Source organism: Apostichopus japonicus, chromosome 16 (genome assembly GCF_037975245.1).
Source record: "Apostichopus japonicus isolate 1M-3 chromosome 16, ASM3797524v1, whole genome shotgun sequence".
NCBI classification, from domain to species: Eukaryota; Metazoa; Echinodermata; class Holothuroidea; order Aspidochirotida; family Stichopodidae; genus Apostichopus; species Apostichopus japonicus.
Genome location: NC_092576.1, coordinates 15,013,349 through 15,040,863, shown reverse-complemented (window position 1 = coordinate 15,040,863; position 27,515 = coordinate 15,013,349). Strand labels below are relative to the sequence as shown.

General features: G+C 36.2%; 1 protein-coding gene and 1 long non-coding RNA gene across 5 annotated transcripts; one reads left to right on the top strand and one right to left on the bottom strand.

The window, feature by feature from the left end:
• The first annotated feature begins 1,891 nt into the window (after positions 1-1,891).
• On the top strand, positions 1,892-16,662 carry LOC139982855 (uncharacterized). The gene is made up of 2 exons (XR_011798398.1): positions 1,892-2,001; positions 3,958-16,662. It is a non-coding gene; the product is annotated as an uncharacterized lncRNA (long non-coding RNA).
• Positions 7,462-27,272, bottom strand: LOC139982854 (acetylcholine receptor subunit alpha-like 1). 4 transcript variants are annotated; one of them, XM_071995978.1, is made up of 8 exons: positions 27,051-27,271; positions 22,374-22,478; positions 21,379-21,524; positions 20,261-20,305; positions 19,868-19,977; positions 19,123-19,312; positions 17,689-18,040; positions 7,462-16,730 (listed from the first exon to the last, which is right to left on the bottom strand). In XM_071995978.1, the coding sequence occupies exons 2-8, from the start codon at positions 22,432-22,434 to the stop codon at positions 16,399-16,401; spliced, it is 1,236 nt and encodes a 411-aa protein (XP_071852079.1). In that variant the 5' UTR covers positions 22,435-22,478; positions 27,051-27,271; the 3' UTR covers positions 7,462-16,398. The 4 variants fall into 4 exon arrangements, with proteins under 4 accessions (XP_071852079.1, XP_071852080.1, XP_071852081.1 ...); XM_071995979.1 differs by lacking the exon at positions 20,261-20,305 and having other exon boundaries at positions 27,051-27,272; XM_071995980.1 differs by lacking the exon at positions 21,379-21,524 and having other exon boundaries at positions 27,051-27,268.
• Positions 27,273-27,515: the final 243 nt, after the last annotated feature.

Below are 27,515 nucleotides of genomic sequence, written 5' to 3'. Positions count from 1 at the left end.
ATGCCGAAAAACGTTAAACATGTCCCTGCTCCCATTGTGCGTATATGAATGAGAGGATATAATTCTGTCTGTAAGATCGATGAGTGGTTATATGCTAAATATTGTAAAATAAATTCAACTCTTTTCATGTTATTTACCATTGACTCAAATTTACTTTCTGTTATGTTTGTTCCCATTTATTTGTGTTTTGTGTATTCTCTTGTAGTGGAATGAAGCAAATCAGTAGCCTGTCAGCGGACACAGCTGACTTAAATAATGAGAACTGTAAGATATATGCTATATGTATTGTGCCCATATTAAGGGGAAAAAAACAAAGATGTTGTGTCATTAAAATAGGCGTGGCATGACAAAAATCAGGTATAAGCATGAAAGTTGTCGATCTAAGGTCGTTGGTTTTAAATCCATAGAAATCACCAAGCAGCATATAGCTCTGTTATGATTGTATAAAGTGTAGTTTCTAAGGGAATTTCTTATAAGAATGCTTTCCCTTTTAGCTTTCCGTCCATTTCATGGCGGTTAGTTCTTGGGATCAACGTAATCTCTAATCCTCATGACTTGAAACGGAATACAAAGAATGTTTCGATAAGTCACTTGTTCTCATTGGTTCTCATTCCTTTTGACACTTCCAACACTTACAATAATTTGTAAAATGATGTCCTTTTTCATCAAGATTAAATTTGTTGCATGAATAAATTTGATCAGGTGATAAAGTTAAAGTTAGCTGGAGGGGGGGGGGGCACTGTTGGCCCTAAATCTAATTAAATATACAACATTTTTGTTAAATATAGTAAAATAGAGTTCTGGATGAAAGACAAATGATAAATTAAAGAAGAGTTCAGGCTGAATTATGTGTCAATTATTTCAAATCCACACTCTATGAGAGGTAACGTAAATACCTCTTTTCCAATCAATAGGAGGAGGAAACTTAATTTGAATAACTTATACTTTATAGCGATTTTAACTGCTGATAGAGTCGACCATGTCATTGCTGTATGTGTGTAGAACAAAGTCATTGAATGGGGCATATACACGCAAATTCCTCAGTTTCAGAGGACCATTAAACACATCAAGTCACTGCAGACTAAACAAAGTCTTGTAGTTGACGAATTCCCATCCCCGTGTTTCCCAAATCTACTTGCATAAACTCAAAGACCTATAAATCCTGTTTCGGGTTTCGATTTACTGTGTTATTGCCAGCCCATCATATCCTTAAATAAGATTAGTCACATGAAGTTAACGTGTTTGACTTAATAAGTATTGTCCCTTCCTCATTCAAAAAGGTCTTGAAATGTGAATAGGTATTGTTTGTTGAAATTTCAGGCTTAATCCCAGTTCATAATGGCCTGCATTGAATATAGTTGTAAATGGAAACAACTTACAGCAAGAAATCTCTTGTGTGCATAATCTTAAGCAACCTTTTGTGAATAAGAAGATTTCACGAAATCCGTTTTTCTTTTCTTTACTGCCTGCTTCGAAGTCATCGATAGTATCGGGCATAAGCCTATTGTATATTTACGTCTTGAGAAGAAACGACATTCTTACTGCTTGCTGCAATGTAAACAAAGACATTGAAGCATGAGCTTCTTGTTAATAAAGATATTCAGATCCGTTGGTCTAATGAGAGTAAAACAGGATGGATAGAGATTTCGTTGAAGCCAGTGTCATTCTCTGCTACCAATATATTGTAGCAAACCAACAATACCAATATAAGCTCGTAGAAAGTTAACTCGTCTAATGGCTCAGTTGGTAGAGCAGTGGACTGGTAACCCTGATGAACCGAGTTCGACTCCATCAATGGTTGGTTAAACACGTTTAAATTTTCTTTTTCTATTTCAGTAGTCGACGCTGAAGTCTTGATATATTAATTCAACCATTTAAATTACAAGCTAATGTGGTGGCCGATGTGGTTAAGAGGGTGACGAAAGACTCATTCCTCGTCGGTCGTGTAAATCGTGGCTAGGGTTCAAGACAGGCCTCTGGCGATAATACCATTGGCTGTAGGTATGGTGCTTTTTGTGGCCTAGGATCCCGTGCCATGTCTTCCTTGTTGTCGCAAAAGAACCCGGGGGGAATGCCCGAAAGCCAAGACAGTTTTGATTTGGGTAGAGAAAATTTTTCACAGATTAGCTGGTGATAACAGCTCATTTAACATGAAACTGTTTTTGTTTGGATTCCCTTGTGTCGACTTTCCACAGATAGTTTTCAACAGAATTTGGTTTATCTTTTGTATTACGAAATTTGCTATTTGGAAGTCAAGGTGCCTTCATATTTTTGAAGAGCAAGTCCAAACTGGGACTGCTCTTCTCTCGATTATCGCAAAAGAAATTAAAACCCGAGTAGAAGCAGACTTCAGTCGTCTTACAAAACATCAGTTCAGTAAACTTTGGACGTCCGGAACGTCTTTTGCTAAAATTAAAAAAGACAAACTTCATATTAATCTCAAGACAAATGTCTCTTAAGGTTTTGTTTTTCTTTTCTAAAGTCTTATTATCTACTTCCTTTGTTCTGCATTAACTGTTTGGATTATTTTTTACTAAATTCTGTTTAGTACTTGTCAAAAAGTGCACAAAGTGCACTTGTTTTATTTGTACATTTTGATTTTGGTTGAATAAAGTGAACCTTTAAAAAAAAAAAAGAACCCGGGGGGATGCGCAGAGGGTCGGTCAAATCGACCAGAAGCGTACTAGGTGGCGTGCGTGAATCCTTGCCTTTGGCCAGAGGTGGTGACATCTCTGCGACCGGCATGCTTGCAGCCACCGTCCACTGAATACACGGCCTGATGAGCCGCTGTTCTCCTAAAAGTAAATCTACGGATGCCTTTAAGTGCCATATAGTTATTTTATATTACAAAACACCCTGTTTCAAACTAGCGCCATCGAATTCATTAAAAGGCTTTTTTGTCACTCTGAAAGGGGATATGGATTTCATTGTAATGGGTTATTTGTGGTAAGCCAAGCAACACATTCTAACAGTGATGTGGTTCACAAGGGGTTGCAGGAACTTATAAACTCATTGTTTGATATAAATGTGTTGGTAAAGATTTACACAACCTACACCAAAACAAGCATTATATTCGTTGCAATATTAGAGACATAAAAGCCGGCAAGACCATGAGATCAAATTTTAATATATATAGAATTCAATCTATGTCACTTTTGCAAGAAAACCAAAGTATACCAGTGTCAATATGGTCCCACTATAAGCAACAGTGTTGTAGCAAATTCTCATACCGGATAGTAGGTAGTTCCGGAAACTGAGTGATTCTTCAGAACTTTGTTTGAGATTCACAAAAAAAATATACCCCGTATTGTGTTTTGATAACTTTAGCAACAAAATTAACTTTGATATGCCGTGGACCGATAAAAACCATACTTTCTGTCTTGCTAGGTTGCATCACATTTACTTAATTTTTGTTTGTTTTTTGGAATAACCCTTGAAACAGTTGAGATTCACTACTTAAAGTGACTGGACCTTTTAGTTTATTACACAGTCCATCAGACTAGTCCCTCGGTTGCAGCACAAAACTCAATGGGAGGTATTTAGATTATATGGTCTCAAATGAAATGTTTATAATTTATTACAAATGTGTTAAGGACTAATGATGTCGAATGCCATCCAATGGTGCTCTGTTGCTTATATGAAGATTATCGAACATATTCTGGTTGACCTCAAAAACAACGGATTAACATAAACACGGATTAACAACGGATTAACTATAAAAACTGCAGTGAGGAGCCGACGTCAACACCACCAAGGTAGCCTAAACGAATTTTCCAGAAATTCAGTATATTTAACGATAATATCTTGAAAAAATTGAAATAGCTACAGAAACATTATTGGATTCAAAGTTGTATGCTTTCTTTGTATTATAACATATCAAGACTAAAATTCTGTCTTATTCATATTTAATTATTTATGTGAGTACCTTTCGATTATTCTCCCATGATTGATTCCCAGGAATACTTTCAAAGAAAAGTCACCCAGGAAAGAACCTGGGCACGGAAACCAAACTACCGCACGACTGATCCGCTCTCAACCCTTGCATCGAGACTGCGACTTTGTGATCATCGGCAGGTGTGTATAACCATTCCCCTCGAAAGGGAACATATACTACACATGATCTTCGAGGGTGTCTTCAACTCTTCGGTCTATCTGTTCGTTGTACACGTCTCAGGATTAAACTAGTTTGATCTCGGAAGAATGTTACCCGATTCATTGTTCTTTATTCTATTGGTTTTATAAGTCAATGGACTACATTCTGATGAACAATGAACTGATGAAGAAAACCGCTATTAATGGAATACCAAGTAGTCCCTGTTATGTCCAACACGTAACACACCAATGGACTTTATCGATACTCATTGACGAACCACATCTTCTTTATTCAAAACCAGTTTATAACAATAGAGAGAGGTTAATGCCGTTCAAGTGTTGCAGTTTGCTTTCATAATACTAAAACCTGTACGACAAGATGTTTACGCTATGTGAGCTGTCCAGAATTTACAGTGAACATATAGCGTTTTAACCGGCTACCGGTAACACGTATCAACTATTCAATTGATGACTTTATAACGACGAAAATATATTAAGCACATGGACATTAATATCCTCCATGTGAGGCTCATTTGCATCCATCAATATCATTTGCTGTAAAATAAACTTTGCAAGCAGTTTTTTCCCGCAATCTGGGAAATTAAACTCGACCGCTTCGAGGAAATTTAAGGTCCCTGAAAAGCACCGTGTAATGGTATCCCATCGGTAGGACCAGGGATGATAATATAAGAAAATCCCTTTAATGGGTTCCAAATGAAAAAAAAAAATAGAAGACTGTTAAATAAATTCGTTGACAATTTGTTACTTGTTGGTGAATAGATCCAGTTATGTTTTTGTATGACATTTGTTTGGTAAAGTAACGCAAACCCGGTCGAGATGTGGTTCCAAGCGGTACCATTATATTGCAACAGCACTAAAAGCCAATGGCGTGCGCAAGGAGAGGGGCGGGAATGCCCCCTTCTTCAAGATCCTTCATTCTCATCTGGCTGCTGTAATAAAATTTCAGCCTCGTAGACCTAATTCGCCACTGCAACAGGCATCTGTCAATGCTTGTATACAATATAATTTTATAGTATTATCTGTACATACCCTTCTTAGAAGAGTCTAAGTTAAGGTAGCAGAAGCACACTCAACCATTAACAGGTGTCTATGGATAGAGATGAACGACATACCCCCAAAAGGTAAAAACATGTTTGTTCCACCCTGCAGGGAAATAGCAACTTAAAAGTTCTTTGACAGACAAAGGTGATAGCTTGAACAAATCAAAATATTACACACCGATTCTTATTTGCATTGATTTTTATAGACTTTTTATTTATTACAGTACCTATTTTCCGTTATAAAGTTGGGCTTCCCAAAATAATGGTGGATCAAACATGTTGAATTTCTGAGCATGTACCTAATAAGTTATGCTTTTATTTTTCAGTTTCAAGTGTTTAAATTCAGCTTGAAAATGGGAAAAAATAAGAAAAAAGGAAAATTAAAAAGAAGAAGAAGAACAGGTAAGGGAATAGCCATTTTTGTACCTTCTGGCATTCAATGCAGCTGATAATCCGAATGCTTGCATCATGATAACTGCAAATGCATCTATATCTTATCATTAAAAGTAGTCGTGGTAGTCAAGATTCAATTTCATAAAAAAGTGGGGTAGAATGATCTGAAAGTTACTGGTGTTGTATTTAGTGATAGTCTTGAAAACAAGAAGAAATAAACAACATTGAGACGGCAAAAATCCCACTGAAAACTCCCCCTTTTCGTAATCCACTGCACATGTATTTATGTGATAAACGGATTTTTGTTTGTAACATTTGATATGAACTTTTAATCATAATGAACAGATTAGTTTTTTTTTTTTTAATTTAAGTTTAGTCAGGCAGGAATGAAGAACTCTTCTTTTCTTTGCATTTCATTTTTTTATTTTTTTTATTATCATTGTTATTAGACCATCTTCCTTATCGAATTAATTTTTTGTTTCCTTTTCTATTTCTTCTTTTCAACTTCAACCCTTAAGCAGTAGACGTTCATCAGATAAAGTAAATGGAGTATGTAGTCTAACACACCGACTATTAGATCAGTTCCATCAGATGTAACACTAAACTCAACGGGAAAAATAATACATTTTATGGCCCTCACATGGCATGTTAACAATGCATATACAAATGTGTCAAGCACAGATGGTGCTCAATTTCATCCAAATCTACTTTCTGTTGTTTATATGATATTAATAAGAGCATTATGTTTTTGGCTGAATTATTAAAATTGACAGAAAAGTTGACTAACCTCAACCTTTAGATATGCAATGAAGAAGTGACGTCTCATCTATGTTAGTCTTCAAATACCGATCCAGAGATTTAGCATATTTTAATGCTTAAGATTTTGAAATACCGGAGTAGCTATATATTGAAACACTATCAGCACTCTCTTTTACTTTTAATATCAAGACAAACAAGTTCTCCCTTAAGTTATTTTTCAAGGTCTTAAAGACGATCCCTTTATATAATCTTACAGTATCCTGAATCTTCCCAACGAACAGTCAAGATGAATATACTCAGTGACGTCAGGGAACAGAATTGTCCGTTGCAAAAGATTTCGACCCGGTTCAAGCTGTCGGTAGTTAAAACAGTCCTTTGAGTAAATGTTGATAGTTATTGCCCATGTTGCTTCTCTCTCGTATCTTCAAACCAACCCCCCTGCCCCACTCACTCCACCCCATTCCCCATAAAAAATAACTTTTGTTTTGAGACTTCTCATAATGATTGCAAATATAGTAGAGAAGTTGATGGTTAATGAATATCACATCAACATCCCAACACCTATAGGTAATGTTCGGGCCCCTTGTGTAACCCATGCTGAACTTTACTCCACAATATCATAGTATATTACTATCGTATGGAAATATATTGCGCGAGAGTTATCAACTATATATAAAATACCAAACACCCACACCATTTGCTTTTACTGCCTACGCTTTTGTCAGTTGTGTATTCACACGATGTTCTGATACGTCCTATATTGAAACATGTTTACATAGTACGTAGCGACTAAATATATCAGCTGCTGATATACCATTGGCTGGTTTTTAATCAACTCGGCGAAATTATTGGAATCATGACCAGTTCCCCAGGGTGGATAAGTACTTGTGTCCATGCCGGATTTCGGAAACGAGCTGTCATTATATCTCAGAGGAAACAACCAACCAACAACCATATATCCGCTAGTTCACGTTTAAGACATTCGTTTTGCCTAATGACACGAATAGTTGTACAGAGAGAGGAGACGGGGAGGGGGAGGGAGTGTATGGGGGGTACTGGAGAACGTATGTCAACCTCACCACTCCCAACTGTTATTAAAAAACGTTTGGTATGTTATTGAGATGCTTTTAAGCAAAAAAATTGAAGATGACTCGACCTCTTTTATAGCTTATCTATCTATAACCGCTTCGAAATGTACAGCATGGTTAGTTAAGTAACGAAATTATTTCATTTACAAACCAATGTAGTAAACTGATTTTCTTATTATAAAAGTTTGTTTATTTACAATTATATCGCCTTTGACAGAAAGTGAAATAATCTGGGAACAAATTATACCAGATTGTTCAGTCACACAGGGTACTGTGAAACGGGGGACAGTGAAACGTCAAGCAGATTGAAACGAGACGATAATATTAACAAAGCTGTACCCATTCAAACAGTACAAAAAAAGACACATTAAATTCGTTATACACAAATGATTTGTGTGCATGTGCTTGAACTGACACATCAATCAGGGACCTGTGTTTGAACACACCATCTAGAAGGCGGGGGGGGGGGGGGGGATTTTTAATTTGGGGACACCTAGGTGATCTGTACTTGAGGTGTGTATTCAAACAGTGTGTTTGTAATATCTGAAGAACAAAACACACTAATATTGGTGTATAACATGATAGAATAGGGCCCTCTTAAAAGGTAAGAGTTGATTCAGATTACTGTGTACATATTACATATTACTGGTAATTTGTAGGCTACAGTTTTGGGAGTTGACGAAGGATGTGGTTACCTGAGGCGTGCCTACGCCGTGGCCGCCAAGCTACAAACATGGTGAGGTGAAGAATAAGTTTTATTTGATCATCAGTTTAGTATCTTTCACATCGCATGAAACTTTGGTCATTGTATATCCCGACTGCACTGCAATCACTGCACTGTCCAATACAGGCTATGCTAGATATTTGGGATTGAAGCCCTGATTAAGTTAAGAAGACTCTACCGATACCCACCAGTCTAGCTATACGTATTTTAGTGTAATATTCTGCACTGGATTAAGCCATCAAAAGTAACATTTCATCTCACCATGACGCCAATTGTGCTCCCACCATTCTTGGTGATGACTTTTCCCCTGATACAAAGAAGGAGCTCGTCAAAGCCACTACAGACGTCAGTGCCATGTCATATCCAGCATTAACTATATTGCACTTTCCTCATCCCACATGACCCATGGGGTTATTTAAGCACTCCTGTATCCTTCAAATATATCCTTAGACTAAGGTATATGGGGATTGAATTTTACAGAACTACATGAGCACAATAAGATGTCAACCTTCAACATGATCAATGATTAAAACATTGTTACATATCAATTATAAATGGTGCAGTTGAGAAATAAAGACAGCTAGGGTGAGAAAGTACATTTATGAATGGAATTATATGGAATGCACCATAATATCACTCTCATTTAACTTTTCATATTATATAGTAACAAATGTTATATTCATAATATCACAATTTGTCGATATATCCATAATATCACAATGTGGCGATATATTAATAATATCAAAATTTGAAATACAACATATAAATTCAAGAAAGAATGAAGGATATTTATAACGTAGACATTATGGAAGTAAAAAAGAATTTTAGTTTTAAAATATCACAGTCTTACATGGGAAGGAATAACTTGTGTACTAGTTTGTCAATAATGTTTTCAAATACTCAGCTTTAAAATACAAATTTCCAAAATGCTCCATTCATGCTAATTATTTACAAGTAGTTTAGAATGTGACCGTTGTTGTGCCCCACAAAAGTATCAGACTATTCTTGTACTTCATAAGATTGACTTTCAATGTTGTTTAAGTATGAAGTTTAATATTGTATTTTTAGGTTACACCTGCCCTCAACCCGTACTCAGACATACATAGCCTGAACAGCTCCATCCATGGATGCACATAGACATACGCAGGTCAACATTATCGCCTCAGTATCGGTTGTGTCATTACCAAGCAATCTACAACAAATATTGGAGGAACCTTGAAACGATTCACGTGATGACGAGTTAACAGGAACTTCCGCAATTATAACACCAAACTCTTTATGCTTTTACTCACTCTTTGTTTCATTTTGTTTTTGAGTAACACCAGGCGTATCCTACGAGTGGGAAGTTCCTCGATTATTACTATAGCTATTCTACATGATATTGGTGTTATTATATTTACTGAAGCCGACAAACAACCCTTCATTCAGTGTTTAAAACGTATTTGTTAGTGTAAAGTTCCTACAACCTCGTGTCTGGAGTTGCGATGCAGTGTGATTTTTCTTCTGCTTGTGTCTCTGAAAGTGGAAATCTTACCTACGTTGATGGTGGGAACTCACCTCATCGGAGTGGTATATGGTAATGAAGTATCATAGAATAAGGAGTATCAGCCATGTGATGCGCATACATCGGCCCGGGTAAGTCACAAAAAACCGGTCCATGAAAAGAACTTCGGATGATGAATGCAAATATCGTTATGAGCTAAGGCCTACGTTAGAACCTAGCTATAGTTGTACTGTTGCATATTGACTGATATCCTGCCAGAGTAACTAATTTGGGTGGACATATATTAATGTAATAAGCTAAACCATAATCGATAATATGTTTTCCACATTCTTCAACATATCGATTTCCCTCAGGAAGTTATTAAAAATGACCTTGGACGTGTCCGCGTATGAGAAACAGTGGTTTTTAACATTGCACGAACAATTATTACGCATTCGCGTGGAAAACGATAATTACTACAGCTCAAGTAGCTATTTATATTATTTACATGCATCCGCCATCAATCACCGCTCTGCATATCTGCAGTGGTGACTATGGCGCAAGCAAAAGAAAATATCGAGTCGCGTTATCTCCTAGTGTTCACGTTAAAAGCTTGATTGACTAGTTAGTTAGGATTCCCCCAAGCTCGGAGAGACCTATTACGTGGCTTGCTACAGTATAGGCCTAAGTGGGGAGATCCCCTTGTATTTTCAAATACGAAGAACGCTTCAGATAGCCTTGTTTATGGATGTATCCAGATATTATTTCGAAGCTGATTGCCCACAATGAAATCATAGACATATTCATCCTCATCGAAAGTGAAATTTCATCCGAGGAAACAGAAAAAAAAATGCTATAAAATTTGACTCAACTCACTTACTTTATATATGGGTTAAAATAGATATCTCTGCTCAAATATTACGTAATACTTATGTCAATATTTCCATTTTAACCAATTGTTGTGTTGTGTTGTGTATATTTGTATAGAAAAGCAATGTTGATGAAGACTATAGGGATGATACAGTTAAACATGTCAATCGAGCAAATGACCCGGATGCTCACCTGTATGAACCTAACATTTAATTACCAGACGATATCTGATCTAAAACTGGTCACGTGATATATATATATATATATATATATCATAGGACTACGTACTATCTTATTGTTTGGGGGCGTGTCCTCTTTTTTCGTTAAGTACCGTATAAAATGAAGAAGAAAATATACTATATTGCATCTCTGATAGTTCTCGGCTTTGGTCTGTAGGCCCCCTCCCCACCTACCTCTCCCCTCCCGACCTTAAAACACCAAACAAGTTTGAAGCACATCGGGATAACGATTAAATTAAGTTAAGTTATCGACAATTAGATTTCGTATATTATTTTGCTATTCATTGGAAATCTTGAAAGGATTCGTTAACTTCAACGTTCCCGGTGATGTTATGGTAAATTGATCTGTTACTAATATAGTATGTCTAGGGACATTATCTCTCCTATGGAGACCTACTGTCGTATAACACCAAATTTTGACCAATTCAACTCAAGTTGCAGTTTATTCATACAAATTGAAACGTAAGCTGGTGAAGAATTAAAACTAAAACTTAATACTGAAACTGTATATAGTTTACTGCTTTCTCTTGTTACACATTAAACGTTATAAGTACTAGTCTTATTGGATGTCAATTATAACATATGGTATTCTCTGAGAGTTTTGAACTACTTATGGTGAAAAACAATATAATATACAAGAAGATTTTCAGTCAAATTAGTCACTATTGCTAAATTCAAGTTCAAAATGGAGGAAAGCAGAGCCGTATAAAGACATATACGGCTCTGGGGGAAGAGGAGGGGGAGGGTGAGGGGGAGGAGAAAGGGGGACACCTGTCCCCAGGTTTGTGAAAAACCTCAAAGGTGCTCCTGCTTCTGGTGCGTAAAACCTTACCGTTTGTTACTTAAAATGAGCCTTTTTGGTTGGAAATCCAGCATAATATTATTAAACTACTCCTTATCTGAGAAATAAAAAACAAATGTTGTTAAATAGAGCCGTCTGTGATTTGAACCCAATCACCGTCCCCACTTTACCCATTTTAGCCTCCGACTGTTTTGATGCTCTTTAAGAAAAGGCAGCATGAAAACATGAAAACTAAACAACTTGATCCACATTGACCCCCGGTCCACATCAAGACTAGTACTGTAACCATTTTATCATTACGGTTTTACGTTAATAGACGTATCACGAGTTCCTTCGATAGGGAAGAGATATTTCATATAATCCTGCTCAAATATCGAGGAACAATAACCTACACTGGACTGTGCTTCTGAAAAGAACAGATACACATGATCATTGTCAAACGGCCAATTTGTGTTGATTGTCGGGTTTGCAGTCAACTATCGACATCACCCTTCTACCAAATATCCATAAGAAATGTTGAAGGGGACTGGTTGTATCCATGAGTTACACATAGAAGATTATATCCCAAAACGAATTGATAGGCAAATTACAGCATCTCTGTGTTTTTCTGCCAAGAAAAGCTTGATATGAAGTACTTTGCAAGAAAAGCAGCCCAAGATGGAATCCTTGGCTTTACAGGCGGCAGGAGAGGGCTTCATCGGAGGGTATGGAGCCGGGGTATTTCAAAGTAACCGCCAAACGCCCTTGCAAAATTCCAGTATTTTCAAAGATTTTCGACAAAACTACATTGTTTAGTACCTTGCTATTTTTTTCCTAGTTTCTCTGTGTTTTTCTGCCAAGAAAAGCTTGATATGAAGTACTTTGCAAGAAAAGCAGCCCAAGATGGAATCCTTGGCTTTACAGGCGGCAGGAGAGGGCTTCATCGGAGGGTATGGAGCCGGGGTATTTCAAAGTAACCGCCAAACGCCCTTGCAAAATTCCAGTATTTTCAAAGATTTTCGACAAAACTACATTGTTTAGTACCTTGCTATTTTTTTCCTAGTTTCAGTTTCTGAACAACAAAAATAACAAAATAAAAAGTAACAAAAATATAATAAAAACATCAAATTGTTCCACGTTCTTTCATAAATCATACACAGAGGGGAGGCCGCCCACTCCCCCCCCCACCCGTTTTTTAGTCATCTGCTCAACCCTCTGAGCTAACGAACAACACTGAACATTATCTAATTACATTTTATCTTTGATAGATGGGATAAAAAAAAAAACATCTCGTTGCAATGAAAGCAGAAAGCAATGCGTCTCCTTTCAATTCGTTCTAAGTGATCAGATAATGCGAGATCCTTTACAGATCTGATGAAGAATAGTCTTACCCTAGGATTTCAGTATTGATTCTTTCAAGGCACAAAGGATTTTAAACAAGATATGCTCCATTTATTAAAGAGTAAATCTCAAGTGAAATGTTTTTTTTTTATCACAAATTATTTGCTTCCGATTACATCCTTTGTTTTCATAATAAAAGAAGAAAAGCATTCCTTCTTAGGTCTATGTTTTTATTCTAAAGCTCGACATTTGACGAAATTGAACAACAGAATATCAATTTTCTCAAGCCAAAACTCCAACAGCACACAAGGTAGATCGCCCCACCACCTTCGACCATTATAGAGATGCAGGGATGGTGGTAGGGCGATCACACATTTTTTCTTTTACTTTTGATAACTCTTCCTCTCTCAGTCAATATCATTCCGAAGAAATAACTAAAATAAATCAAGAGCATAAAAGCCAATCCATCTTTCTCTGCGCACGAAAACTCACCATAGTTTATTGTATTGCTTACTTTTTAATTGCTTGTTGCTCTCAGATATTCTGTATTATTGTCACTCCATAAACGTCTATGTTCATTTCACTTGTGTGTACTTTTCGCTTGAACTCAAGCCTCATTACTGAAGAAGGTTCCAGGGGGACCATACAATTCAATACATATTTTAAAATAATCGGTATTCATTCTTTGACAACTATGAGTACTTTCTCACTTTGTTTGGAAATAACATACGTTAAATAAATTATGAAAGATAAGACACCAGAAAACTTCAATTTGACGACCGGCTTCGTACCTCACGGACTCATCAGGCGAAGGCAGGAATCGAAATCGGTCATTCATTTGATATGTCTAAGTCCGTACTAAGCCACAGTGACGCATCTGGTGGAATACGTATTGTAGCTTTCTATCACTGTCAATGAGAGCGTATGACACACGTTCTACCATTTAAAAGGAGTGCACAATGGTGGTGTGGAATCTAACAGTTTACATATATTTAACAAGTCAGGATTATCCCCATTTATTTATTTTGCTTTGTTTTTAACTTTATTAGTTTCTTAATCAACTTCAAATCAATCGTAGAAGGCTCCTACAATCAAAGAGAGGGTTGGCGTTACAATAAGTTTTCAGGTAAGAAAAATTGCTGAGTGTTGAATAAATGAATGCATTTTCATTAAGAAAACTCCTTTCGTTTTGGTGGCTGTAAAATGTCCTCACGGAGTGATGACATTACAAAAGTTTTGATTAGCATATATCTGAATGGATTGCCATGCTATTATTTCTTTTACTTCCTTGCTAGGCTTTACCAATATAGCGCAAACGTGGTTGAAACCTAACTAATCTTACACTACACATACTTTTGTAGAAAGTAAATCTGTCATGTATATAATTTACTGCAATTACACACAACACGGACATTTTGCTACATGCGTGAGTGCTGGGTGATTTTGTGGAGGATTGTCCTAGCGATCACTACTAGTACCGACGGCCTGTACTTGATACGGACTTTCAACACTATTTCCCATGGTTTTTGTTAGACTTTACGTTGTTAGACCTGAAGGCTCGTCGTTTTCCTCTCACATGACATCCAATTATCCTTACAGCATGTGTGACCAATCACGTTTCGCTGGACAAACAATTAACGAGTTATCAAACAGCAACTGAGCTGTGCTGTATAACCACGAACCTATAACTTCAAATCGAAACTTAATGGGAGAAGAGAAATGTTCGTGCAGAAATATTCTCATCCTGTCCGATCCCGCGATGCGATCATTCCAAGGGATTTGGCCGATAGGTAGACGGGAAACATTCTGCTGTGAATTTAGAAGAATGTTTTTATTTGGTGGTGGAAACAGATATTCAAGGGAGTTCCTGTTGAGTTGCTTGAATGTTTACTTAAACTTGATTTTAACAGCCATACCACTAATGAAAAAAAGAACAGACTAGATTGGGAAGGGGTGGGGCTAGCTGCTAGCGAGAGTGCCTTCTAAGAAGTAAAAAAATAACTGAGGTTTTTTAGGACAGTAGTGAAAGTTGGTAATAGTATGACTTAGAAGGAGGTTTTTCATATAGAGGTTTTTAGTTTGGTGTTTATTTTAGAGTATGCTATAACGGTATATTTTAGAAAAGTAAATAGTTTGATAGAGTATGCAAATTTTAAAGCAAGCGAGCGACGGTTAATTAAAATTGCCATCTTTTAGATACGTTGTTGTCGCAGTGAGGTTTGAAGGAAAGTTTACGGTTAAACTTGACCCCGAGAAAATTTGCTTCAACAGTGTTATGATGGGTAAAATTAAAAAAGGATACAGCAGTACAAATTGTTTTTAAGGCCTGTATTTAGGTAACTGCGTGCTACTACTTAAACTTAATAAGGTTGATTTAAACATGCCACCAGTTGCACCAATTCTCCAAGTGGATAACGGCTTTATGGGTATACTTTATTCTAAGTGTAGGGGTGTAGCCGGTGTTTTAGATGGGTGGTGTCGTCTGCATATAGGCTGAAATTGCTATAGTTATAAGGGGAAAATGAAGGTCATTGACAAGTATCAGAGTGATCAGAGCAAACAATTATATTAAGGTGTTTTTTGAAAATATGATAGTCTGGACTCTAGATTATATACATGGGTGTTATCATCTAGTTTTGTCTCATTCAGAGAAGTGATATCAGGGGTATGCTGATAAAGATTTCGTATTACCACTTGAACTGACATTTCGTGAAATGCGTCCGTTAACATATTGTAGATCAGTATATATTAAGTGGAATCATCAGCTCTCTTTAACCACAAGTGGTGACTTGCGATACCATAAACAAAACATATTAAAAGGTGTTCTCTTTCTTGATTCAGTTCGGTAGGTCTTGTTGGGCTAGACTCACCCGAAGAAAATGGTGGGTGAGGGGGTGGGAGGATGGGTGAGCAGAAGTATTGGACTTTTATACAGTGAGAAGACGTTACCAGTTATATCTTTGGCACATGAGTCGGTAGAGACAACAACAGTGCACCACGGGGATATATGCGAGCGTTGCAAACAATATTTCACGTTCTATAAAATGGAAAGATCATAATTTTGATGGAAAATAATCAATGAGATAATTTTTCACTGATCAATGTACGTTTTGATTGGTCTCAAAGAATTTGATCAAATATAACAAATAGTTCATAAAGTAATTGCATACTCTAAATTAAAAACCGCTGCAAAAGTAAACAAGGTTATCCTTAATACAAACCTTACTGCTTAAGTAATCATTAGTTATTTTCTAACATATTTCTTAAATTTTTTATCCGATGAACATATGAATTGTCACCTATATACAATTTAAAAGTATAGTATATATAATCGGTCTTGGTCAAATGTTCTACTTGATTCAGTGTGCGGTGTAACGTTTTTGTTCATCAAACACACAACACAACAGAAAGCTACATCGTTGGCTCGTTCATTTTTAATTACATTATAAAAAAGCAAATGTTTCAGAAAGTTGAGTTTTTTTAAACAGATTGTCTACAGTTGCCTTGGAGCTCTCACGCTTTCTAGAAGGTGCATATGGTTTATCTTAATTGCATGTACCATGGTTATTAATTGCTCAAACTTATAAGCATATCAACGTTGATATAAACTATGGCTACGAAAAAGCCAAATGCTACAACTTGCTTGATGGATAGGTTTTCTATCACGTATTGAGTGCATGTACTTCCGTTTTTCTTCTTAACGAGTGGGGTCCCTTCAGAATTGTTGTCTTGGTTGTCCGAATTGGTGTTCTTCTTTCTGTTGCGCATCTTCTTGAGGATAAAGAGACGGAATTTTGTCGTATTGGAGACAATGCAACTGTCATCTTCTATGCCCATATTTATTACAGAAAATACCGTTTCCACAGCTACTACAATAGTTAAATTCGCAATGGATTTACCTGAAAAAGTCATAAAAAAGAACATACACAATATTTAAGGTTACTTAAAACATTGCTGTAGGCACATCTGTTTATATATCATATCTTCGCGTTTCTCTTGACATACACACTGAATCAACCATTTTCTTATCTATATAGTAGGAATATTTTTGACACATCAAAAGGTATATCTCGCCAAAAAAAATGACAAGCCAAAATAGATCTCAAAAACAGAGAAAAAAAATCAGAGAAATACCATCAAAAATATATCTTGACAAACCAACAAGGGAAACAATTTCAATGACAACAAAGGGCTATCTTAAAAGTCATTTATCCTAGAAGGGCGCCATGGTACCAATATTTTGTCATTTTGTTTTCGAGTAATGACCAAAATGCTATTTTACCTATGTTGGCTGAAATTTGATCATATGACAGACTCGCACAATCAAGTCCCTTGGTCTTATGGTTTAAGAGGACTTAAAAGGTGAATTTATTTTTTTCACAACACATTAAAATACAACTATTTTACCCTTACTCCGAACGGGTAATCACACTCACTATGATACCATTTTGTCACACCTAATAATGAGCATTTATTCATCAAGTTTCAGGTAAGTGCTACCAACGATGAAAGTTGGGAAGAATTGTAGATACTTTAAATTATCAGTTGTTGAACGAGTTCAATGTCTCAACCTCAATATACACACTTGATTAGAGAGTAGTCATTTTATTGAAGCCATATATTATGTTAAATCGTATGTTCGAATGCAGCGTAGTATGACAGATGCTAGTCCACAGAAATAATGGCTTGATCCCAAAGGCGATTCAAACATTGGGATTTTTCGTCTAACTTGAGCAATATTAATCTTTTTGGGGAAATGCCTTAATATATTCTGTAGATATATATTTCTAATAAAAATACTCTAATATATAATATAAAGGTGGAACCGTTAACGGTGCATTGGGGGACTGTACTTACCCACTTTAGATAAAGCAGTATCAGGAATTACTAGGTATAGTGTCCCAAGTTGAATGATTAAAGCCAGAAGGCACATCATACCAAACGCTGGTCCGCTGCTGTCTCCTCTTTTAAAGCAGATAGTAAACACACTCAACAATGATATACATATGTTTGGTGCGACAAAGGTGTACATGCCAAATTTTGTGTCAAGTCTTTCCAAATTGGCGATATACCGAACATATGATTGGTTTTGAAGGTGTTGGTGGCATCTGTAGAGGGAGTCATTACCTCCAAGACCAGTAAATGTTAAACGCCAAGTAAGATGCTCAATTTCACATGGATCCATCTTTCCCAAAAGTTGTAGTTTTTGCTGTATAGTTAAAGTGTAAAAGACCAAAATAAGTCCGATGATTCAAAGAAACTTGTTTAATTCCAGTGCAACATTTAAGAAAAGTATCGCAATGGGTAAAAGAATAGGAATAGGAATTGGAAAAGGAATAGGGATAGCGATAGGGATAGGGATAGGGATAAGGATAGGGATAGGGATTGGGATTGGGAGAGGGATATGGATAGGGATAGGGATAGGGATAGGAATAGGGATAGGGATTGGGAGAGGGATATGGATAGGGATAGGGATAGGAATAGGGATTGGGATAGGGATAGGGATAGGGATAGGGATAGGGATAGGGATAGGAATAGGGATATGGATAGGGATAGGGATAGGAATAGGGATTGGGATAGGGATAGGGATAGGGATAGGGATAGGGATAGGGATAGGAATAGGAATAGGGATTGGGATAGGGATATGGATAGGGATATGGATAGGGATAGGGATAGCGATAGGAATAGGGATAGGGATAGGGATAGGGATAGGGATGGGGATAAGGATAGGGGTAAGGATAGGGATAGGGGAATAGGGAATAGAGAAATAATAAAGAAGAATAAAAAGAAAAATCAGTAAGTATGATATTAACTTTGACGTTTTACAACGTTCTGAGCCAAATTGCTACAATACTGAACTACACATTATGTTTGTGTAACCACATTGATCCCCTACTCCAGTTAGAACGTACAAAAGCGATAATGCTTTGAGTTATTGGACAAAACAGTTTTCGAATAAAGTTGGAACCTTTTATCTCAACGACGGAAAAGTATGTTAAGAGACAAGATTTACAAATTTGTTTCTAGTTATCAGATCCATCAGTGTTGATATTGATATCTGCATCAATATTCTTCCGCACGAAGCAAAATAAACATAACAGTTTCAAATGAAACAAAACTAATTGTACTCAATAAGGCAAAAGCAAAATCAGAAAACGATATTCATGATTTCTTGAAGAATTATGCAACCGTACCTTATTTTAGTCAACTAGTAATCAATTTTATGTATTGTTTACAATTAAATTGCTTTCTCTGTGTTCATTGCGCTTTGAACGATAGTTCAATGTTTACCTCATTATCCTGGTGCAGCCAAGTTGTAAACGTAACGTCACAAGTGTGTTTGTCTTTTGGGAAGTTCTTCACGCATATCGAGCAAAACGTTCTCGTTGACGCAATGGTAACCCACTCTACTTTACCAGTGTTATGAACTTTTACAATATCGGTCTCCGTTTGAAAACTTACATCGCTATGTTTTGATAGTCTGAGAACAAACAACAATAACAGGCAACACATTGATGATACAATAATATAAGCATCCAAGAATTGTTGTTCGGGAACAAACGTGGTCGATGTGATAAAGTGGACTGTGTATCTGTTTATTCCTGTTAAGAAACTTTTTATCGTTTTAGTAATTGTCTGTTGGCATTGGGAGAAAGTACACGAATTGAACTGTTTCGATTATGCTTGGCTTTGAGGATTTCACAAGTTCGAAAATAAAACGAAATGGAGACAGACGGAAAATGTTTACGTATTATGATTTGTGGTCAGCGAGTATTTAATAACCTTTGAGGGTATTTCAAAAAGATTAGAGAAACAAGTATGAATTAAGTTTGGTGAAAGAGTTTGAGTCAAGCCTCAAAGGATGACAGTGAAGAAGTATGTTTGACCTACTATTGCTTTTTACATTTGGATAGACACCGGGTGATATAAACCTTTCCAATTCCTTGATATATGCTTGATCAATTATGAAACGTGTGTCGCATGTTAAAACACAGTCATTATATAAATAAAAACCAGCAAGCAATCGGTCTCTTACCTTTCATACAGAATCAATTCCGGTCGCCATATTTCAGTGAGGGGAAGTTCTATGTAGTCTAAATCATCGTAATCATCAGGATTCCACGAAAGGCGAAAGTCATACCAAGTCTGTATATATATATATATATATACATATATATATATATATATATATATATATATATATATATATATGTATATATATATATATACATATATATATATGTATATATATATATATATATATATATATATATATAAATATATATATATATATATATATATATATATATATCTATATATATATATATAAATATAGATGGAGATGCAGATGGAGATGGATATGGAGATGGAGATGGAGATCCTGTCATGAGAAATTTTGCTCAGTTTTAACATAAGAAGGAAAACAAACCATGACCATGGTGCCTCTTAACTGCAATTCCTGACTGGAGTATTCCTGAAAGAAATAAGCAACACAAATACCTCAAAGATTTTATAATCACAAGTTAAGTGTTAGCATCACACTAAGTTTACTATTAGTTTATTGTATCGTACCGATATCAGCTTGATCTAACAAAGAATGAATGTATCACCATGTATTTTCGCAATCATGTTTTCATGCTTCCATTATAAGCAAAGAAAATTCCCCCCCTTGGTTGTACAATGTTTTTGTTGATTGAATTTTACATTAAGGGTTCGGGATTTGTTCTTGGCTTCAATCGAAGGCGAATTGGTTTCCCAGTTTACCTGCTCGGATCCGTGAACCAACAGGTTTAGGTGCTGGAGTTGAGGATTTCCTCTTGGTCATAAAAAATTGCTAGTTTCACTTGCGATACTTAATACGCCCTTTCCGCCGAACCCGTCATCGGTTGGATCACTGAGCTGGTAAAACTAATACCTCATTCCGCCTCTGGGTCCAAATGAGATAATTGACATCTATGGACTTTATCAGCGTACGGTTTTTTTATCGCGTTGCAAGATATACTTTCACATGTGTGCTGTTTACATATATTTATATATATATATATATATATATATATATATATATATATATATATATATATATATATATATATATATATATATATATATATATCTACCTCTCTCTCTCTTTATATATATATAAATAAATAAATATATGGATGGATGGATGGATGGATGGATGGATGGATGGATGGATGGATGGATGGATGGATGGATGGATGGATGGATGGATGGATGGATGGATGGATGGATGGATGGATGGATGGATGGATGGATGGATGGATGGATGGATGGATGGATGGATGGATGGATGGATGGATGGATGGATGGATGGATGGATGGATGGATGGATGGATGGATGGATGGATGGATGGATGGATGGATGGATGGATGGATGGATGGATGGATGGATGGATGGATGGATGGATGGATGGATGGATGGATGGATGGATGGATGGATGGATGGATGGATGGATGGATGGATGGATGGATGGATGGATGGATGGATGGATGGATGGATGGATAGATATATAAAGTGTACATTACCAAGTAATGTATAAACGGCTCAAATCGGAATCCAACTTCCACCGTTTGGTATGAATCTTTCACAGGTCTCAAGTATTTCACATACTCCGTTGTGTCGGTGAGGTTTCGATACAACCAATTTCGAGCGTTCATATTAGCACTCTCCACTTTAGAAGGATAGGTCCAATGAAGTACGGTAATAAATATCACACGATTTACAGTTTGCCGTTATTGACTTTTTTCTCTTTTCTTTTTTTGTAAGATATTTAAGATGGAGCTACCATGTGAGGGACAAATAGGTTTATTCCTAAAGTGTTGGTGTATACATCATATATTCAAAATTGAAACACACTCGATGATAATATGTAGCTTTTGGGAAATAAATCTTGGTAATGTACAATGTCTCCTAACAAGAAAAATGTCTTGCTCCATTTCCGAGATATCTAACTGTAAAATTCTTTACTTCGGGCTGTCATTTTGTAATATTATTTGTTATAGAGACGCTAGGATTTGAAATTTACTTTTCATTATTTTTCATTTCATGTTTTGAAGGTAGTATGTTCATAGTGGTAGGTATTGTGTTAATATTGAAACAAACACCATTATTTTGTCATTATAAGAGCCACAATAAACAGTCATTTATTAAGCAAAATGATTTTAATTGAAGCACATGTGCCTTGATAATGATGTCATATTTTGAATAGCTCGTCTTCCGTCTTAAGTATGACCAAACATTAAATCTGTGATATCTTCCACATGGACTAAGCTATTTTTAGCTGTTTGGGGAAGTTTTCATGACAGTTATCTTTATTACGTATACTAATAATTGTGTTAACGTTTTTTTCAACTTAAATGAATAATATTCCTATTATCTATTGTAACTTCTGTTTTACCAAAGAGCTGAGCGTTCCATGCATTACAAATCCAAATCTTAATTCTCTAACAGGGCTAACAGGTATTGTTAATAAATTATCAGTCTTTCCATTAAAAATGGCTAAATTAATAAACATACTCACCGAAATATGAGGGATATGCATTTAACATTAACGTAAGCAGCAAGCAGTGAGAGAAAAACATGATGCTCCGATTATGAAGATGCCACAGCTCATCCAAACCCAAATCTATATTAATCAAGAATGAAAGAGGATATACTATGTTTCGACTTAAATAGCATTCTTTTATATGCTGGTGTCATACTTTATCAGGAATAATCCACATATATGAAAACAACACCTACGTAGGTGTCTCTCAGCAAACGACTGTAAAATACTTTCTATAACATTTAAGTCGTTTAGTGGGTTCAACTTAAATCTGCCAACGCTGTATGTACCCAATCAAAGGTGACATTGCAATAGCAGTATGCATTAACTTCGACTTGTGCAAGCACTAGAAATTGTTTAGTCGATTCAACTGCCAATTGTATCGTATCTATCCCTGTATTTACTCGGTCAACGGTATTTTTGATGTACTGACAGCACTCTCTCCCATGGCTACCGTTCTTCAGGCATAATTTTTTTTCAGAGGTGGTTCTACTGCTTGGATATCGCTATGAATTGATGGGACAAATATGTTGGCTTAATTGTGATGACCTAGTTGAAGTTGTTCTAAGTATGACCATTTGAATTGAGCAGGACAGGCTTTCGCAACCGACGACCGTTTACATTAGACTTGTGAGTTTTCTTAATAGGAAAACAATCCGCGAAACCAAAAGCCTTTTGATGTCTAGTAATGATGCTAAATCAAACTACTTTTGGATGCAAGCACCCTCCATAACTCTGATAACGCTTACTTACGGGAAGAAATATCATCATTTAAAGAGTCACATGAAGAGCATATTCAGATGTTTGACGAGCAAGCCATTATTACAAAACAAACAGGAACGATTTTCACTCCGCAATAATATTCGAATTATTGGACTAAAGTATCAGAAGGACGAAGATTGTTTGAAAATGGCTACCAATGTATTCGCCAAAGCTGGAATCCCAAATTGTAAAACTGAGAGGGTCATCGTAATGACACACATGTTCAAGGGCAAAGGCGTCACTTGCTGGTAAAAGTGTCTTCATACCAAGACAATATATTTATTTTCAAAATGCTAGACAAAAGAAGATGGACAAGGAAGGTGAATGAGATGTCCCACCAGGGGATCATATTACGTTTTAGCGGAGGCTGCTAGAGATAGGCGAATGTAAAGCATTTCGATTTTGAACAGTAGAAGCCTCTTCCACCCAAGGATCGGCTCAAAATTTATCGATGTTTATCACTTAGTTTCGATTAAAGTGTTAACAGTTTCCTGTTTGTTTGCTTTTGCTGTTACTGCTGTACTGAGGTATGTCCTCGTTAAACATTGCCACCTGAGCCTTTTCAGTAGTCACCAATGTGCCCTTGTTTGCGCCACAATATGGCGTCGTATTTTTCTAACTGTTAGTAGTGACAACATCGATTCGTTTCCTTAGCTGCTTCGCTATTCCTACAAGTTGGATTGATTCCTTATGTATTCACCCTTCACCCTCCGTTTGAACTTTTCAACAGACACTCCGTGTTTTCGTATTTTTCATCTTGCGTGTTCTATAATTTTGAGACCTACAAACTTACTACAGACATTCTTTCTATCATTCAATGGCCACCGATTTAAAGTTGATCACTTTTAATGTTAGAGGGCTCAGGCAAGCAAGACAACGGAGACAACTATTTGCAGCCCTTTACGGACGCAAATCGGACAAAATTTTCCTACAAGAAACACACAGTTGTCTTACTGATAAGAAATACTTGAAAATGGACTGGGGTGGAACTAATCTATTCTCGCAAGGGACTACTATAAATCGTAGAGTTTGTATTTCTTATTAATCCTAGTTTAACTTTAAATATTTATAAGCAGGAACGTAGTACATTCGGTAGATTTATAATAGCAGATATTAAAGTTCATATCGTATTTTTACGCTGGCATGCATTTATGCCTCTAATACTGACAATCACGGCTTTTTAACGGAAGCGTCCATTATCTTAAGTAGGTTTTAGGGTGATAACATTATATTTGTTGGGGATTTAAACTTAGTTCTCAACTTGGAGCTCGACAAAAAAGATGGAACCATAGAACCAATTTCAAAGCAAGGGAAAAGTGTTTCGATTTCATGGCCACTCATGATCTTGTTGATATTTGGAGAGAAAAATCCCACCTCTTACAAATTTCACTAGGAGTTTTAATGTCACTCCCGGTATTCATTGCAGGCTTGATTATTTCCTAGTGTATACAAATACTTGTCATGCACTAACTAACGTGATCTTCCCTCCCGGTATTCAATCAGACTATTCTTTTATTTGTGTCACTTTTGCAACTGGTTCTTCAAGTAGAGGTCCGCGATATTGTAAACTAAACAGTTCTCTACTATATCTCCCTTATCGACGATCTTATTCATGATGAATTTTCTAACAATATGGGTAACAACTCTTCGGAACGTTGGGAATTGTTGAAATTTAAAATTCGTTCAGTCAGTAGTTAGTATTCTAACCTGAGGGCCAAAGACCGTAGCAGCAAAGAAAGCGAGCTTATTGATAGAACTGCTGTTCTTGAGCAACAGCTGTATATAGCGGAGTCTTCGGAAATTCGTTCTCATCTTAAAATTTCTCTAAGTGAACTCATTTATTTATTACAACTACAAGCAAGAGGGTACGATAATAAGATCGGTGGAAGAACGGGGATAATATAAAATATTTCTTTAATTTAGAAAATAGAAACAAATCCCTAAATTATATTCATAAACTTCAAAACGGTGATGGTTAACTCCTATCTGATAAGAAAGATATCCTACTCGAGACTAAAAATGATGAAAAGACCCTATATAGTTCCATTGAATGCTTTCTTATACTGTTTTAATGAACTCTCTATTCAGCAGGCACCAGTTAAGGATCTGGCATCTGTCGACGACCAACTCTTTTTAGATGAATGCCCTAAAGCCATTAGCTCTATAAATAATGTTAAAGCTCCCGAAAGTGATGGTCTTTCCGCTAATTTTTATAAACTTTTTGGCATTTAATAAGACAAATAGTGAAAGACTCCCTGAAACCAGGTTTCGAAAAAGGCAAGCTTCGTTCTGAACAAACTAGAGGCGTAGTAACATTTTTCTTAAAACTAACAAAGGATTTACTTCTTTAAACAATTATCGTTCAATCACAAACACCGACTATAGGATCGGTGCTAAAGCGATTGCCTCTAGATTAAAACTGGTGTTCTTCAACCAAAATTTGGAGGAGAAAATATCAGATTTAATCTAGATCTTTTAGGTTATTTTCTCACCATAATACCCCTGTTTTTTCATTTCTAGTTGAATTTGAAGAAAAAAAAAACATTTGATAAACTGAAATGAAACTTTATTGACAGCACAATCTCCAACTTCCAGCTTAACGGTAGCTATAACAAGTAAGTTAAAGTCTTAAACAATAATAGTACTGCCTGTATTTGCAATAATGGTCACTCTGCAGGTTTCTTCACTGTTCAAAGAGGGTTCAGGCAAGGCTGCCCAGTAAGTCCGTACTTGTTTATTCTAGTTGTTGAGATGTTAGCTTTTTAGGATTTAGAATAATAATATCATTAAAGGTACCACTATTAACAAAAGAGAAGTAACAATTATGCTATAAGCCGACGATACTACGTTTTCCCTTGATGGTAGCAAAGAATCTATTGACAAAACTATGCCTATCCCTTCAACAGACTGGAACTTGCGTCCGGTCTATAAATTAATGCGATGGAAATGACTTGTTTCGCTTAAACTACGTGCCGAAGCTCTCCAGACTTAAAAGTTGCCTTAATGTATAGTCGCTTATACGGTTCGTAATGTAATTGGCTCGTAATGTAATTGGCAAGACTTTTGCTCTGTCCCAAATATTATTTCTCTTTCTAGTTTTGCCAAATCCTCCTAGAGAGGTTATTAGAAAAAGCCATCTTTGACTTTACTTGGTCGGATAATCACGAACAAATTAAAAGTTCAGTTGTTATTGATTAGATTAGCGACGGATGGCTTAAGATTACCCACGTCCATAGCTTTATGAACTGTTAAAGTCTACATGGATTAGAACATATTGCAATGATAATAAAGGCCCATGGAAGGTTTTCTTTTTCGATATTCACTTGAACTCTTACGGCAAGAATCCTAAGAACGGTGTAATCAACATAAAGAAAGTAATTTGTGAAGCAAATTGTTTGTGGCTGGTCCTTTAACCTCCGAAGGAAAGTTTTGGATACCAAATAATCTGGAACAACTCCTTCATTCGTATTATCAACAGTACTCTAATGTATGATCATTTGTTTAATACATATATAAAGGTCGTAATTGATCTTTTTGTCAACGAGGGTAAGCCTCTAACGTACAATCGCTTTAAAGGTAAATTTCATATATATTCTATGCCATTTACTATTTGCTGGGGCTTAATCAGTTGTAGCCAGAAGGAATGGAGAAGGTCCGGGTGCCAAAGAAATGAATCTTCTAATGTAAATATTGATTGGTTTAACAATGTAATATGGTTCACGTCTTAAAATGAAATGATGATTAATTGTATTCATTAAATTATTGAGAATATGTATAACTTATTCAAGAATGTTATTCTGTTCAAAGAGTCAAACAGTACGTTGGGAGCGCCAGTGATTGTACACCTGTTTGGTTATGCTATAGGAACAAAAAAGTCAAAAATAGGCCTACCTTTAGTTTATACCGATTTAATCCGTTGAGTGAGGCTCAAGCTTCAAGGCTGACCGTAAGTATTTATAAGAAACGTGATTCCCAAAACAGCAGTTTCATGTCACACTGCAAGTAGACCAGGATAAGTGGTACCGAAGAAAGCTAACTGGATTGGACTTCACCGTGTAAATGTCTCTTATACTGAGGAGATGTGGCGAATTAAAGTGAAACGAACTGCGGGTAATTTGCATATAATCAACGATGTTGCAATACTGATAAAAAGTAAATTACGGCAGGGACTCGCCACGTTTGCAACTTGACCTCGACGTAAACTGCATTGTATGTAAATATGAAACCCGGGAATAAGTGAAATTCGAGTCGGGTGCAGATTTTTTTCCAATTATTAATATGACTCATTTTCAACAACCTTGCACAGAACTAACAAAATAAATAACTATAAGTAGATCTTGCAACTCAACTAGTTGA